This window comes from Salmo trutta, chromosome 3 (assembly GCF_901001165.1).
Source record: "Salmo trutta chromosome 3, fSalTru1.1, whole genome shotgun sequence".
Taxonomy (NCBI): Eukaryota; Metazoa; Chordata; class Actinopteri; order Salmoniformes; family Salmonidae; genus Salmo; species Salmo trutta.
The window spans coordinates 40167875-40186220 of NC_042959.1; the positions used below are offsets into that span (position 1 = coordinate 40167875).

At 42.4% G+C, this 18346-nt stretch overlaps 1 protein-coding gene across 1 annotated transcript; it reads left to right on the forward strand.

The window, feature by feature from the left end:
• Positions 1 to 10561: 10561 nt before the first annotated feature.
• Positions 10562 to 16643, forward strand: LOC115175081 (SLIT and NTRK-like protein 4). Its single transcript, XM_029734256.1, has 2 exons — positions 10562 to 11361; positions 11935 to 16643. Exons 1-2 carry the CDS (start codon positions 11269 to 11271, stop codon positions 14476 to 14478), a joined length of 2637 nt encoding a protein of 878 aa, XP_029590116.1. The 5' UTR covers positions 10562 to 11268; the 3' UTR covers positions 14479 to 16643.
• Positions 16644 to 18346: the final 1703 nt, after the last annotated feature.

The window sequence follows — 18346 nt, forward strand, 5'->3', positions numbered from 1 at the left end:
TTGAAGTAGAAGTCCTGGGAGTGCATTCTGACAAAGAACAGGAAAGGTAAGACCATTTTTCTTATAGTAAATCTGATTTTGGTGAAGGCTAAACTTGCCAGGTGTCTAAATAGCTAGCCCGTGATGGCTGGGCTATGTACTTAGAATATTGCAAAATGTGCTTCATCCGAAAAGCTATTTTAAAATCGGACATATCGAGTGCATAGAGGAGTTCTGTATCTATAATTCTTAAAATAATTGTTATGCTTTTTGTGAACGTTTATCGTGAGTAATTTAGTAAATTGTTAGTAAATTCCCCGGAAGTTTGCGGGGGGTATGCTAGTTCTGAACGTCACATGCTAATGTAAAAAGCTGTTTTTTGATATAAATATGAACTTGATTGAACAGACATGCATGTATTGTATAACATAATGTCCTAGGTGTGTCATCTGATGAAGATCATCAAAGGTTAGTGCTGCATTTAGCTGTCTTCTGGGTTTTTGTGACATTATATGCTAGCTTGAAAAATGGGTGTCTGATTATTTCTGGCTGTGTACTCTGCTGACATAATCTAACGTTTTGCTTTCGCTGTAAAGCCTTTTTGAAATCGGACAGTGTGCTTAGATTAACGAGAGTCTTGTCTTTAAATAGCTGTAAAATAGTCATATGTTTGAAAAATGGAAGTTTTCGGATTTTAGAGGAATTTGTATTTCGCGCCACGCCCATCATTGGATATTGGAGCAGACGTTCCGCTAGCGGAACATCTAGATGTAAGAGGCTAACTAACATTCAATATCTGGAAAATAAATGGGACGAACTGAAAGCACGTATATCCTACCAACGGGACATAAAACATTGTAATATCTTATGTTTCACCAAGTCGTGGCTGAACGACGACATTAAGAACATACAGCTGGCGGGTAAAACACTCTATCCGCAAGACAGAACAGCAGCCTCTGATAGGACACGGGGCGGGGGCCTATGCATTTATGTAAACAATAGCTGGTGCATGATATCTAAGGAAGTGTCAAAGTTTTGCTCGCCTGAGTAAGAGTATTTAATGATAAACCACACTACCTACCTAGAGAGTTTTCGTAACTGTCTACATACCACCACAGAGCGAGGTTGGTACTAAGACCGCACTCAATGAGCTGTATTCTACCATAAGCAAACAGGAAAACGCTCATCCAGAGGTGGCGCTCCTAGTGGCCGGTGACTTTAATGCAGGGATACTTAAATCAGTTTTACCGAATTTCTATCAGCATGTTAAATGTGCAACCAGAGGGAAAAAAATTCTAGACCACCTTTACTCCACACATAGAGACGTGTACAAAGCTCTCCCTCACCCTCCATTTGGCAAATCTGACCATAACTCTATCCTCCTGATTCCTGCTTAACAGCAAAATTTAAGCAGTAAGCACCCGTGACTCGGTCTATAAAAAGTGATCAGATGAAGCAGATGTTAAACTAAAGGACTGTTTTGCTAGTACAGACTGGAATATGTTCCGGGATTCTTCCGATGGCATTGAGGACTACACAAAATCAGTCACTGGCTATATTAATAAGTGCATCGAGGACGTCATCCCCACAGTGACTGTACGTACATAGCCCAACCAGAAGCAATGAATTACAGGCAACATTCGCACTGAGCTAAAGGGTAGAGCTGCCGCTTTCAAGGAGTGGGACTCTAACCCGGAAGCTTATAAGAAATCCTGATATTCCCTCCTACGAACCATCCAACAGGCAAAGCGTCAATACAGGACAAACATCAAATCTTACCACATCGGCTCCGACGCTCGTCAGATGTGGCAGGGCTTGCAAACTATTACAGACTTCAAAGGGAAGCACAGCCGAGAGCTTCCCAGTGACACAGGCCGACCAGATGAGATAAATAACTTCTATGCTCGTAACACTGAAACATGCATGAGCGCATCAGCTGTTCAAGATGACTGTGTGATCACACTCTCCACAGCCGATGTGAGTAAAACCTTTAAACAGGTCAACATTCACAAGGCTGCAGGGTCAGATGGATTACCAGCAGATGGATTACCAGGACGTGTACTCCGAGCATGCACTGACCAACTGGCAAGTGTCTTCACTGACATTTTCAACCTCTCCCTGTCTGAGTCTGTTATACCAACATGTTTCAAGCAGACCACCATAGTCCCTGTGCCCAAGAACACAAAGGTAACCTGCCTAAATGACTACCGATCCGTAGCACTCACATCTGTAGCCATGAAATGCTTTGAAAGGCTGGTCATGGCTCACATCAACACCATTATCCCAGAAACCCTAGACCCACTGTTACACGGAGTGGAACAGTGGAACCCAAGAGCAGACTCAGACGAAGAGACTGGGATGAAGTACCAAGGTATTTATTGAAACACAGGGGAGAGATTGAGTGCATGTCAGGGGAAGCTCGGGCGGGTAGCTGGAAATCAGGTGCAGAGGCTGAGGCTGGAGCGAGAGGGGTTGAGACAGGCTAAGCAGGTCCGGAGGGGAATCCAAGGGAGTAGTAGAGTGGAGAATCCAGGACAGAGTAACAGGATGACGAGACGTGGGACTGGAGACAGGGACCAGAGTCAGAGCGGGCAGAATGAGCAGAGATTATGATCTGGCAGCGTGGAAGTGGCAGGGCTGAGTATTTGTAGAGGTCTTGATTATGGAACAGGTTGCAGCTGGTGGGGATCTGCTCTGACTCAAGCACACCTGTCTCCGCCCACACAATCAAACACACACATAGAGAGAGAGAGGGAGAGTGAGAGAGTACTGGGGGAGTGGTGGAAGGTCAAGGAGACACAGGATGAGCAGTAGAGGGCATTGCAGGAGCAATGTGACACCCACTCCAATTTGCATATCGCACCAACAGATCCACAGATTATGCAATCTCTATTGCATCGAGAGCATCCTGCCGGGTTGCATCACTTCCTGGTATGGCAACTGCTCGGCCTCCGACCACAAGGTACTACAGAGTGTAGCGTGAACATCACTTGGGCCAAGCTTCCTGCCATCCAGGACCACTATACCAGGCGGTGTCAGAGGAAGGCCCTAAAAATTGTCAAAGACTCCAGCCACCCTAGTCATAGACTGTTCTCTCTGCTACAGCACAGCAAGCAGTACCGGCGCACCAAGTCTAGGTCCAAGAGGTTTCTAAACAGCTTCTAGCCCCAAGCCATAAGAGCACCAAGTCTAGGTCCAAGAGGCACCACCCCACGCTGCTGCTACTCTCTGTTATCATCTTATCATAGCCACTTTAATAACCCTACCTGCATGTACATAATTACCTCAACGGCCTCGACACCGGTGCCCCCACACATTGACTCTGTACCGGTACTCCCTGTATATAGCCCCGCTATTGTTATTTACTGCTGCTCTTTAATTATTTGTTTTTCTTACCTCTTACTTTTTTGTTGTTGTTGGTATTTTCTTAAAAGGGCATGTAAGTAAGCATTTCACTGATACTAATTGTACCTGTTGTTTTCTGCACATGTGACAAATACAATTTGATTTTGTTACATATCACAAAGGCATTGTATTAGTACACATCAATGATGTTATTTTTTTAACCTTTTGGCAAGTCAGTTAAGAACAAATTCTTATTTTACAATGACGGCCTACCGGGGAACAGTGGGTTAACTGCCTTGTTCAGGGGCAGAATGGCAGTTTGTTTTTACCTTGTCAGCTCAGGGATTCAATCCAGCAACCGTTCGGTTACTGGCCCAACGCTCTAACCACTAGGCTACCTGCCGCTCCAAGATTACCAGGGGCCAGCGAGCAGTCATCCTCCTGCAGCTGTACATTCCAATCACCTTGTCCAGGTTGTCTACGCCTCCTTTGTTGTGGTTGTAGTCCAGGATGATGGCTGGCGTCCTGTCCTCACGATCACTGATCTCAGCCGTTTTGTGCAGTGTGCTCAGAAGGACTTCTTCTTGTTCCTCTTTGGGAAATAAGAAACTAGTGGTGGTGGGGTTGAAGGCCTCTCACCCTCTTGTTGTGAGGAGTGCAGGGTAGAGCACAGGCTTGTTCTTTCTAACTGTGCCAACCATGGTGATCTTCCACTTCAGGAGCTGCTGGCTGAGTTAATCAGAGGTGAAGAAATTGTCACACGTGACATTGTGCCCCCTCAGTCCATCTGTCTCATCAAGCACAACCAGCATCCCCTGGTTCATCTCCGGGCCTCCACTGGTCGGCTTCCCTGTGTAGATGTTACGACTTCTGCCGAAGTTGGTCCCTCTCCTGTTCGGACGGCATTCGGCGGTCGACGTTACCAACCTTCTAGCCATCGCCGATCCACTTTTCATTTTCCATTGGTTTTGTCTTGTCTTCCATCACACCTGGTTCCAATTCCAACAATTACATGTTGTGTATTTAACCCTCTGTTCCCCCACATATCCTTGTCCGTAATTGTTTGTTGTAGTGCTTGTGCACTATATGCTGGTATTTACCGGGGTTTGTATTTGTTCTGTTGACGGTGGTTTATGGTTATTAAACACAACCGTTGTAAATCAGTTTCCGCTCTCCTGCGCCTGACTTCTCTGCCGCCAGTAGCATCGCATTACAGTAGACTTGCATCTTCCAAGCGTAGCTAGATTGTGCGTCACAGGCCACCCATATTTTGATGCCATACTTTGCTGGATTGCTGGGCATATACTGCCAGAAAGGACAGCGACCTTTTGACAAAAGAGATTACTATCAGTAATTAGTATCAGTGTCACAGAAAACAATCACATAAATCAATGATATTACAGCAATGCATAATAAAATTAACAGTGAAAATCACTTACATTACAGATATGAAAATAAAAATGTACCTCTAAATGGAACCAGTTGCTCATCCCCTGTTACTTCAGGCCAAGGGTTGTAGAGATATGGCATCAAAAGCCCTGACCTCAATCCTATAGAAGATTTGTGGGCAGAACTGAAAAAGTGTGTGTGAGCAAGAAGGCCTACAAACCTGATTCAGTTACACCAGCTCTGTCAGGAGAAATGTGCCAAAATTCACCCAACTTATTGTGGGAAGCTTGTGGTAGGCTACCCGAAACGTTTGACCCAAGTTAAACAATTTAAAGGCAATGCTACCAAATACTAATTAAGTGTACGTAAACTTCTGACCCACTGGGAACGTGATGAAAACAATAAAAGCTGAAATAAATCATTCTCTCTACTATTATTCTGATATTTCACATTCTAAAAAATTAAGTCGGGATCCTAACTGAACTAAGACAGGGTATTTTTACTAGGCATAAATGTCAGGAATTGTGAAAAACTGAGTTTAAATGTATTTGACTTCAACTGCATATACCCAAAATTATTAAGATCTAAGAAAGAGAGAAAACATTGTAAACATGCATGAGAGCACCAGCTGTTCCGGACGACTGTGTGATCACGCTCTCCGCAGCTGATGTAAGACATTTATACAGGTCAACATTCACAAGGCTGCAGGGACAGACTGATTACCAGCAGACGGATTACCAGGACGTGTACTCCGAGCATACGCTGACCAACTGGCAAGTGTCTTCACTGACATTTTCAACCTCTCCCTGTCTGAGTCTGTAATACCAACATGTTTCAAGCAGACCACCATAGTCCATCACTTGGACCAACCTTCCTGCCATCCAGGACCTCTATACCAGGTGGTGTCAGAGGAAGGCCCTAAAAATGGTCAAAGACTCCAGCCACCCTAGTCATAGACTGTTCTCTCTGCTACTGCACAGCAAGCGGTACCGAAGCACCAAGTCCAGGTCCAAGAGGATCCTAAATAGCTTCTACCCCCAAGCCATAAGACTCCTGAACAGCTAACCAAATAGCTACCCAGACTATTTGCACCAGAACGCTGCTGCTACTCTGTTATTATCTATGCATAGTCACTTTAATAACTCTACATACATGTAGTACATATTACCTCAATTACTTCAAATACCTATTGTTATTTAATGCTGCTCTTTAATCATTTGTTATTCTTATCTCTTACTTTTTTAAGGTATTTTCTTAAAACTGCATTGTTGGTTAAGGGCTTGTAAGTATTCGGCGCATATGACAAATAAAATTTGATTTGAAATGTGCACACCCTCTGAGGAGGGTAATTTACATTAGGCCTCAGCTTTCCTCATCTCATGATGCCAACATTATCACTAAGATAGTCTGTCAGCATTTGTACTGATAAGTAGAGACGATTATGATATTTTTCATCAAATTAAAAAGATGTCACAATCCAAGCCCATTTTCTCACTTAACAACTACAAAGACATTATCCCATTAGATGCATATTCATATTTTATATGTGTCAGTTCCCACAACTAATTCTGTGATACAGACTAGCATTTTGTCTGCTGATAAGGAATCCCACTGTAGCCTTGAGGTAAGTTTACTAAAGAGTAATACAACTAAATAAGCATGAGTCTGACCCATGTAAAGGGTACCTGCAAGCATCATTCTGTTTATTCCTAAACATATCATTAATGATATGCATATCTAATCAAGCTTGGTGTCCTCAGATAACATTTAAAAAAAGGATTGAAATAACAACCTCCATCCCTTCCCGGGCATGGTCATTTAATATCTGTCCCCATCACCTATCCCTCTGTGTGGGATATAAATAGACATCTGTTTAGCATGCCAAACAGAGATGGTGGAGAAAGAGAAGAAGTATAGGAAAATGAATGTGACCCCCTGTACTTCACGAGCAAATACTGTCACTCTGCTAAACACAAGACTTTCTGACGCAGCCTAGCTCTACCTGCCTACCTACAGAGAATTACCTTAGCACAACAGCTGCACGACACACATCCCGTCAAGGCTCTGCTGCTGTTATTTCATTCCCTGTTGAAGAGAAAAGATATTAACAAATGTTTCTGCAACCAGAGGCGTCATGAGTCATGCACATAGGGCACGTCCCCCCTCAGATTTCTCCTGTAAATTAAAAAATAAAATATATATATATTTTTTTAAATTAGCTGTAATACTACTAGCCACTTAGCAGTTTTATGAAGTTGGCTCCAGCTATCCCAGATAAGTTCCCAATCGCCCAACCTCATAACTAGCTACCAAGAAGCAATTTCAGGCTATCAAGTTAGAGCAGCGAGCTTGTCTAAGTATCTAAGCTGGCATGTCTCCTGGCAAAGTTGGTAGACTTTAGAAAAGCAAGCAATAACTAAATGTACTGAATAAAACTCATATTCCTTTCAATCTTTTACACAGATTTTAGCAGAGCTGCAGAGAAGCATAAAAAAATAACCACCAGCAAGGAGGATACAGACAGCTCAAGAGTTATGCTTACTGTAGATATGCAGAAAAATATACATATTTTTGTACTTTTAATTAAGCATAATGATTGCTCTAGATTGCAGGAAAAAGCGGTTTCATTTGTTAGAAAAATATGGACGGGGGCTTAGCCCCCCTACGGCAGCCCCAAAGCCAATTTCACGTACTTTGTCCTCCTCAGATTTTTGGGTGCATGACGCCCTGTCTGAAATAACAAGAGTACATTCCATGCCTCAACTGTTTTCCTTGATCAAAATGGGAGACTTCGAGAATGTGATGTTAAATAAATAATGAGGTATCAAATACTGTTGATTTAAACAAAACAACTGGTATGCAAGCAATTACTTTCCTTCCACTGCTTGACAGTGTAAAATATACACAAGTCTCTTTCTGGAGTAGTCTACTAATGCACTTGCATTATGTAGTCCTATTGCTGATGTTACTGAGTCTATAGGCTCCATAGACAATCCAGTATTCGGATTTGGCTTCATAATGATATCATAGCCTTATGCACTTACATTTTTTTGTTGTATAATTGTAGCATAGCCTACATTACAGTCAACAATCAAGAGTGTAGACTGTACTGCAGGCACATGCACAGACAGCGCCCTAGAGGTGCTGGAGCACCTGCCCTTTTGCTCTCCTATGAAAAAGTGCCCTTTTTAGTGTCTTTTCTCTGTTGTAAGTTTAAATGCAACAAATTGCCTATCCAACTAGATAATTTCTCATGAACTCATTAATTATGAAAAAACTCACACTGCAAGATAGATAATCCACAACTGGAGTTATCTTGTGAAGTGGCAAGGAAACTTCATAAAAGGTTATCTAACAATGAAGCATCCCTCCCTTCATGTCCAATATCGAACAACCCCTTGTGGTGGAAAGATACTGGCTAATATTACCTGGCAATGCCAAAACATCAGTCAGGTGGGGCAGGTCGTAAGGGAAGGAGAGCTGATATAAGAGTTTTGCCTGAAGTGTATTTCCTCAAAGGGTATTGATGTGGGATCTAAAAGTGATTTAGACAACAAACTGAGGGATGTTGCTATTGGGAAAGGAACAGTTTCGCCCTATACAAGCTGGTGGGCCTCTCCTCCCCAAATAGCAAAACCCCTACTCAGTTACGTTGGGAGCAGGACATGGGTGTAACCTATTTATCACTGCAGCACAATGGGATGCAATATCTAAAAATATAATATCAATATCCAATTGTGTTAGATATAAGATTATTAAAATGAAGATCTTACACAGGGCATACATCACACCACACACGTAGAAAATGATGGATCAAAGCTTTTTAGACTTTTGTTAACATGGCTGTGTTGAGGTCGGTACACTAATGCATCTGTTCTGGATATGTCCAGCCGTCAAAAGATTCTGGACGGAGGTAGTTTATATGTTGAATGTATGTATCCATTGTTTCCTGTAGTGTGCCTACTAGGGAGTAGGGTGGGTAATATCCAACCTAGAACCACGTAACACATCATTGCTCTGGCCAACCTATCAGTCAAACTGACAATATTTATGAGTTGAAAAGGTGAATGGAGGTGTTTTCCAGGCGGAGTTTTAATGATTGTTCACGCGAGCAGTTTTACGACAGGTCTGATTTATAACGACAAACATGTGTATGTATTGCATGTGCCAAGTTTATAAATCTCAATGTTTTTGTATGTGCATAGACTTTTCATAAATGGTGCACTCAGAAATGTTGTGTGAAATTTACTCAACGTTATAAATAAGACCCCTATCCGGTGGGGGTCCAGTGGGGCCTGGTCCTTTCTGTCCTTAGAAAATCCCTTTGGTCCGGGGGCAGGGGCTTCGCCCTGCTGGCAGGTCGGAGCCGTTGGGGAGCGAGCGCACCCACTGATGAGAGCATCCGTTTGTATTGAGACATCTTAACTCAATTGTTTTGTGCAGAAAATAACGAACTATGGCTATGTCAAAAAAATATGTTGGTAATAATTTGGCTAAATCATTTTAGGAGGCACCTGTGGGCTGTGCACGGCCCTGCTGCACTGTAGGTACCAGGCAAAAGATGATCTATTATATTTACAAGATGGTCGACTTACCGCTCTAACAATAGAAATACATGTCCGCAAAGGTGAAAGGCAGGCGGGAGGAGGCAAGATTCTACGCAATTATCTTTTGTAGAAAACATATCAATACACTCGTAACAACCTAAGCATTATGAAACTTCTATTCAATCAAATAAGTCTCACCTATCAAAATAGCAATTCACTTTTATCTTGACCAAATTCTACACTGTCTCATTGCCCCTATCCTTAATCTGTGCAGAGAGATTTTGGGCGGCGTCAACCCTCTTGCGTCACCTCTTCCTCTCTGACCAAGTTTATAAAGTAGGTGAAAATTGCTTTCAGCCAGATGAGGGCGCTACCTTTTATTTCTGCATGTGTGAGGAAAATCTCCAACCATACAGTAACATCCTGCCCATGACTTGGGTTCACTCGCTTGCACAACCCATAGCACATGTCCTCATATCAAAACTAACATGGGAAAAAATAGTATATATTTACATAATTGTTTTACAATAGCATACTTTCACTATCACTGTGTCATTCTGAATTTTCCAATTATTTCTGTCTTTATTATTCCTCCTCATATTCTACAAAAAAACGAAAGCTTTTAGTGATTTGTCACTGTGCCATTGAAACGTAGGGAGACCTCTTTGCGTTTCACACATTTAGAGCTATTCACATTGTCTATTTGAACAAACAGGTGAAGTCTAGGCTACCATTGAGTGGTGTCTATTTTTGGTGTCACATGAGGGAGTTCGGAAGTGCACACCTGTTGTCTGAAAACTAAAGTGAGGTTGAACGGCAGTTAGTGTCTAATGGCAAATCCATGCATACTACTCAAAAACACATTTGAAAGGTATTGTTTTTTTTACTTCCTTGAGAAATGCTTGCTTTGCTTTGACTGCCGTCCACCTTGAATAAGTGTCCCCATTAGAATGCCGCTCACGTTCCGTGCCGTTTTAAAAACACTCCAATCATAATATAGAATGCCAGGTGCCAAGCCTTCTTGAATTGTCAGGTAGGCCTACCTTATTACATTCAACCAATAGGCTATATAGCACAATGCGTTATGGGTAATGATCATCATAAGGATAAGAAACACAATTACACAAATCTGTAAAATTACTATGTATCTACTTCTTAAAATCTACATTTCAAGGCCTGAAGTTCTCCGTGTGGTCTATGAGACCCCCTCTTCTCACTCATCTCTCTCTCTCCCTGCATCTCTCTTCACCCCCTCCCCTCCTCCCCCATTCTCTCTGCATCTCTGCATTCTCTCCTCCCACAAGTCGTGTGGGAAGCTCAATGCAGCTGTAAAGCAGCATACCAATGACACAGGCAGGGACAGTGGCTATTACAAGAACCACACACCCTCTTCCCTCTTACCCGGATCCCTGATGACTGTTTTAACAGTAGTTTATTTGAACGCAGTTTTTTGATTTTGTGGAATATTGCCCGCATCTGACTAAACTGAATGATTCATTTTCCGCGACAGTTGCTGTTCTCCTTTTTTTCTGAATATCAATGTGGTGTTTTTCCCCTAATTTTCTTTGCCTTGATGTAAAGACTGGCTGAACCTCAGACATCACTGGTAGGTAGCCCTGTGAACTGCATGATTCGAAAAGAGACGCGATTTAATATTTTTTGAGGTGAGTAAACCCGCGCATGATATATTTCGGTTTATCGAGTGGGTAGCATATTGATGTTTTGTTTTTGCCTGAACTATTCAGTCCAACTTCAGCGAGCATCTATGGACTGGGGGTGTTGGAGCAGCACAATTTGTTTCCTTCTCCTCTCTCATGAACTGGAGAGCATGCTGAAGTTGTTTTGCAGTCACTTCAGCTGCTTGCCTTCAGTCCCTTCTGTCTTAACGCAGAGGTGGGCATCTTGTCTTTAGTTCATTCCGCACTGAAATGCTTCATGGATATACAACAACACTGGGGACCCTACGAGAGAAATCATGTTTTAAACAAGTGGAGTCTGTCAAGAGGAGATGCATAGGCTGAAATCTGAGCTCACTGCGACTCTGACGTCTGAATGGGAGCAATGTCTGTCTTTCAAGAAACCACATTTACAAACGCTTAAGGTAAGACAACGGTTCTTTTTTTATACATGGTTGTAAAGATTTAATATCCATTCTTTACATTGTTAATTTGTTTTATTATAATATGGTTTGATCCCTTCTGGGGCAGAGGCTTCATGGGATGTTTTAGCCGATAATATGTCACCATACAGTAGGGTGCAGTAGCCTATATATTTTCTCCTCTTTTTGTTGAATAACCTGGGATATGCCCACACAATTGGCCCACTTGCTATAAAGAATGATTTATTCTTCTGGTGATTTTATGTTTGGTAACATTATGGATCAGAAGGAGATGATGATTATAAGGCCGATCGGGCAATTATTATTAGTCTATTATTAGGTTATTATTATTAATATGAGAGAAAGTACTATTTTTGTCAGGATAAAATAGTACTTGGTAACTGTATTGCTATAGAGAAATGGGTTGATTTGCATACATTCATGTAGCCTGATGTGTAGCCAAAGCATTACTAACATCAGCAGTAGGCTATTAACTACCCATTTATGAAATACTGTTTGTATGTATAGTACAAATTTGTGTTTTGATTGTTTGTTTGTTTGTTTTTCCTCTCAAAGGTTACTAAATGGTTTTCTGGGGGATTTATAAAAGGCAAAATGCTGCTTCTAGTTCTTTTGGCCTTTTCCGTATCGAATACGTTTTCTGACTTGGATTCTGACCTCTCAGCGGAGACTTGCAGCGCCTGTTCTTGCATGTCCATCGAGAACGTCCTCTATGTGAACTGTGAGAAAATAACTGTGTACAGACCTACTCAGCTGCTGCCCCCAGTCTCTAGCCTCTATCATTTGAATTTCCAAAATAACCTATTGATCATCCTTTACCCCAATTCCTTTCTCAATTTCACACATGCAGTCTCTCTTCAACTGGGAAACAACAAATTACAGAACATCGAGGGAGGGGCCTTTTATGGCCTTAGTTCATTGAAACAGCTGCACTTAAATAACAATGAACTAAAAGTGCTCCGAGCTGACACTTTCTATGGGATCGAAAACTTGGAATACCTCCAGGCTGACTACAATTTGATCAAGTATATTGAAAAAGGATCCTTCAACAAATTGCATAGGCTGAAAGTTCTCATCCTAAACGACAATCTCGTCCAGATCCTTCCTGATAATATTTTTCGCTTTGCCTCCCTTACACATTTGGATATAAGAGGAAACAGGATTCAGAAGCTACCATATCTTGGAGTTTTGGAACACATTGGACGTATAGTGGAATTGCAGCTCGATGACAACCCATGGAATTGCACTTGTGATTTGTTACCCTTGAAAGCTTGGTTGGAGAACATGCCCTATAACATTTTTATTGGGGAGGCTATATGTGAAACCCCTAGTGACCTGTATGGACGCCTGTTGAAAGAAACAAACAAACAGGAACTGTGTCCCATGGGAACAGGTAGTGACTTTGACGTAAGGATGCCCCCTTCACAGCCAGATAATGGCCAAACAACATCTGACAATGCACCCACTACGATACCCCCCATAGCCACAAAAGATCCCAAAACAACAAACCCATCTAAAATGTATGGTAATGGGATTGTTGGTTTACCTGGTTTGAATAAACATATTCCAATTATGTCCTATCAAACAAGAACCCCACCTCTCTCCTGCCCACAGCCTTGCACATGCAAAGCTCATCCCTCAGACTTTGGCATTGGTGTGAGCTGCCAAGAGAGAAGTATACACAATCTAGCAGATCTCATTCCCAAACCACCAAATGCCAAGAAGCTACACCTGAGTGGTAATTATATACGAGATATCAGTCCAGTTGATTTCCAAGGCTTTGAGGGTTTAGATTTATTACATTTGGGCAGCAATCAAATAGTCACAGTTCAAAAAGGTGTCTTTGCAAATCTGACCAACCTCCGTAGGCTTTATCTCAATGGAAACCAACTAGAGCAGCTGCATCCTGAGATGTTCCTTGGGCTGAGTAACCTCCAATACTTGTACTTGGAATACAATGCCATAAAAGAGGTGTTAGCAGAGACCTTTGACTCCATGCCAAATCTGCAGTTGTTGTATCTGAACAATAATGTGCTAAGGAGCCTCCCTGCCTATATCTTTGCTAGCGTTTCCTTGGCTAGGCTAAATCTTAAGAACAACCATTTCATGACTCTGCCTGTGAGTGGCGTCCTAGACCAGCTGAGGTCTCTCACTCAGATTGATCTGGAAGGCAATCCATGGGAATGCTCCTGTGATTTAGTGGCTCTGAAACTTTGGCTGGAGAAGCTGAATGACGGAGTGGCTGCGAAGGAAATCAAATGCGCATCCCCAGTGCAGTTTTCCAATATAGAGTTAAGGCTGCTGAAAAATGAGATCCTATGTCCCAAACTCATAGCTAGATCCCCTTTCATCCTGACCAGTGCTATTCCGGTGGTGAACTCCTTGTCCCCAGCAGGGGTGGGCAAAGCCCCTCCGGGAGGTCCAGTTCCCCTATCCATCATGATCCTTAGTATCCTGGTGGTGCTCATCCTCACAGTATTTATTGCTTTCTGCCTCTTGGTGTTTGTGCTGAGGCGCAATAAAAAGCCACCCGGGCGCCAGGAGGGCATGGGGAATCAGGAGTGTGGCTCCATGCAACTCACGCTAAGAAGACGCAACAAATCTAGCAAGAAGGATGACCTGGGAGGGGAGACGTTCATCCCCCAAACTATCGAGCATATGAGCAAGAGCCACACCTGTTCGATTAGAGACTCTGAGTCAGGCTTTAGATTTGCTGACTCCCAGAGACAGAAAATAATAATGCGCAACAGCACTGACCAAGACAAGGACTCACTGTCCCCCCTGGACCCCCGAAATAAGAGACTGAGCACCATTGATGAGCTGGATGAGTTCCTGCCGAGAGAATCCAACATGTTCATTCAAAACTTTTTAGACAGTAAAAGGCTGGATTTCAACAGTATAGGGGTGAGTGGGTTTGAGATCCGTTACCCAGAGAAACCACATGACAAAAATATTAAAAAGTCACTAATAGGGGGAAACCATAGTAAGATAGTAGTGGAGCAAAGGAAAAATGAGTATTATGAACTTAAAGCAAAACTTCAAGGTACACCTGACTACCTTCAGGTTCTGGAGGAACAGACTCAAATGAGTAAAATGTAGGCTATGTATCCACTCAACCCACCCCCCTTTCCCCCAATTACAAAAGTGCCTTGTGGAAAACCTTAATGACCAGTGGATAAACTGGACGTCTGGCTCCAGTCAGATAGCCAGATTTCTTGGGAAACAGTGGCTCTCTTGCAAATACAGACATTTCCCCTGATGTGGGGATGCCATTATAACATGTATGAATATCACATCATACCACAAGACATCCTTAAGAGACAATTGTAGTATTTTGCTGCTATTGAAATTGGTACTTTTTTTCAACCAAATCATTGGGTCACGGAAACAATGTTGAGTGTTACTCATAGTGACCCTTCCACAGTGTTTTTGTGGAAATATTGAATCAGTATTTTGGATGAAATAACTATCAGAAATTGTGACTTTGCAGTTCTCCTGGGAATATAACGTTGTTGGGATCCCTCATTTACAGACACTTACAATCTGCCTGGATTATAACTGATCACTGCTGGTCACTGCTGGGGGCCCTGATGCCTTGTTTTCACTAAGAAAAGGCACTTACAAACCGAATAGCAGATTTGGAATGATTCCATAACTTTTTTGTGTAAAGAGCCATGTTAATAGTGTTTGAATGAAATGTGGTTCCTCTTGATATTTTTGGGTATGGCACATGTCTGTATTTTTTTAGGCCCAAGAAAACAGCTGCTTGCCATGTAAGCGTACCTGGATTTATTTTGTAAGTCTACATTATTTGTATCTGTGGGACAGTTTGTAAATTACAACAGAAGACAAAACAACTATTCCGATGAAAAAAAATGTAATAAATAAAAAACACTAATATATGATTGATGACCCCTGTCAACTGTCAATTGGTAGTGCATTTAACTACATTATTTATTTATTTTTCAATGCAGGATTATTTAAAGATTATTGGTACTATTTAAAAGTGAAATGGACACGTAGAATACATAAGCAATTCAGGCTCAGACCTTGAGCCACAAAATATTTATCAGTCTAAATCTTTCTGTTTTCTGAGTTTCTTCAAGAACTCTACTGATGGCCTGAAAGAAAGGGGAATAGTGATGATGTTGCACGAACTGAGGTCTAATAGTATTTGAAGTTTAACAAATTCTTTATTCTTATATCCCACAGTATCTTGTAAAATGTTTGTTATTAACATTATGCAACCAAAATAAATGTGCATTAAAGTGATACGATTCTGGATTGTTTGACTGTGTACCATGGGAATGGAATAGAAAGCAAAGAAAGGTAGTGTATGAGATGAGTTCAATTTAACTTTGGAAGACAATTGTGTAGCTAAGAATTTGCTTTATATAGCTAACTGATCTGGACAGAATCACATCAAACCCCATGTGCAATATTATTATGCTCAATCATAATAGCTTAAATCTTTTATCTTGTTTATTAGTTCAAGGTTATATTGTGGAGACATTTTATATTGTTATTTCAAATTATTTTATCCACTTTGACCAAGTCCTTATTTAAAGTATTGCTAAGTTAATGAGTGTTTGAAATACCAATGGATAAAATGTACCTTCAAATATATAATAAATACAATTTTCTATCAGACAGCAGAACACTGTATATTGGTTAGTTTTTAATTGTATAAACCTGTTAAAGTCAAGGTATTAAAATCAGCACCTATTTGCACTGTGTTTTTCTTTTCCTCAAGACAATGTAATCTTGTTTCCCCAGTCATTTAAGTTGCTTTATAAATAAAGCCTTGAATGTTCATGAAGAAAAACCTGAGAATAGTTGACTATTTGAACACAAAATCTGTTTTAATACTGTGTGACATGAATCTCAATTCAGCAATCAACAGATACGCATGAAAGTGAATACATATGATGTAACACCATCATCAATGCTTTGTGTTTTCTTTATTTTTTTTTCATGTCACATTAGACTGATAAAAGAATGTTTAGGGCATTATTCTTTCTTTTTGTTTTAAGGCCATTACAGTATTCCTTCATAGGGGAGGAAATAATTAGTGAGTAAAAGGATGCTATGGTGTCATAACCTTTACGGATGTTCTGGTGCATATTTGGTGTCTTGTTCTATGATAAAACAGGGAGTAACATTTTAAAGATGTGGGTGAGAACTAACCTAGTGTTAGGTTGTTTGTGAAGGGACAGGTCAAGTGAACTTGAATTTTATACTCTGTAATGTACTGTATGCACCTGATGCTATATGGATCTTGTCACGGCTGTCTGAAGGATCGGACCAAAATGCAGCGTGTTCGTAGTTCCACATATTTATTTATTCCGTGAAGCTAAATGCAATACACTCAATACTTGAAACACAAAAACAATAAACCGTGACACAGAGAGGAAAACACACTACTCAAAAGATAATCACCCACAAACACAGGTGGGACAAACATCAACATAAATATGACCTCCAATTAGAGGTAACGAGGATCAGCTGCCTCCAATTGGAGATCAACCCAAACAACACCAACGTAGAAATACAAAACAAGAAATGGAACATAGAAATACAAAAACAGACAAACACTCCCTGTCACACCCTGACCTACTCTACCATAGAAAATAACTTAATATGGTCAGGACATGACAGTATCCCCCCATAGGTGCAGACTCTGACCGCACCTAAAAAAAAAACTAAAAAAAACAGAACCCCCCCAACAACAACCTCCCCCCAACAACAAAACACAAAGGGAGGGTAGGGTGGGCGACTAATGTCTATGGCGGCTCATATGCAGTACCCAGAACCTTCTTATCTAGCAGGCGGCTCGGGTTCAGGGCGTAACCCCCACTCTGACCGTGGATCGTCGTCGAAGGAACCGGACTGTAGATCATTGCTAGAGGCTCCGGGCTGCAGGCCGCCGCTGAAGGCTCCGGGCTGCAGACCGCCGTTGGAGGCTCCGGGCTGCGGAGCGTCGCTGGAGGCTCCGGACTGAGGAGCGTCGCTGGAGGCTCCGGACTGAGGAGCGTCTTTTGAGGCTCTGGACTGAGGAGTGTCGCTGGAGGCCTGATGCATAGGAGGCGCCAGACTAGTATCACGCACCTCAGGGCGAGTGTGGGGAGCAGGAACAGGACACCCCGGACTGGGCAGGCTCACTGGAGGCCTGATGCGTGGGGCTGGCATAGGAGGCGCCAGACTAGTAACACACACCTCAGGGCGAGTGCGGGGAGCAGGAACAGGATATACTGGGCCGTGGAGGCGCACTGGAGATCTCGAGCGTAGAGCTGGCACAACCCGTTCTGGCTGGATGCTCAACCTAGCTCGACTAATGCAGGGCGCGGGCACAGATCGCACAGGCCTGTGAGTGCACCCTGACGACACAATGCGCATCACCGCATAACACGGTGCTTTCCCCGTTACTCGCTCCCCACGGTAAGCACGGGGAGTTGGCTCAGGTCTCCATCCTGACTCTGCCAAACTTCCCGTGTTTTTGGGGGGGATGCCTCTCGTGCTTCCTTCGTTGGGCTAGCTCCTCGTAATGTCGCCGTCCCTCCCTCCTGTCTCCACCTGCTTCCATGGCAGGGTTTTGTCCCCTGCCATTACCTCCTCCCATGTCCAAGACGTCCTCCATTCTCTCCTTTCCCTGGCCCAGGATCCCTGCTCCTTCTGGGCACGCTGCTTGGTCCTTTTTTGGTGGGTGATTCTGTCACGGCTGTCTGAAGGATCGGACCAAAATGCAGCGTGTTCGTAGTTCCACATATTTATTTATTCCGTGAAGCTAAATGCAATACACTCAATACTTGAAACACAAAAACAATAAACCGTGACGCAGAGAGGAAAACACACTACTCAAAAGATAATCACCCACAAACACAGGTGGGACAAACATCAACATAAATATGACCTCCAATTAGAGGTAACGAGGATCAGCTGCCTCCAATTGGAGATCAACCCAAACAAC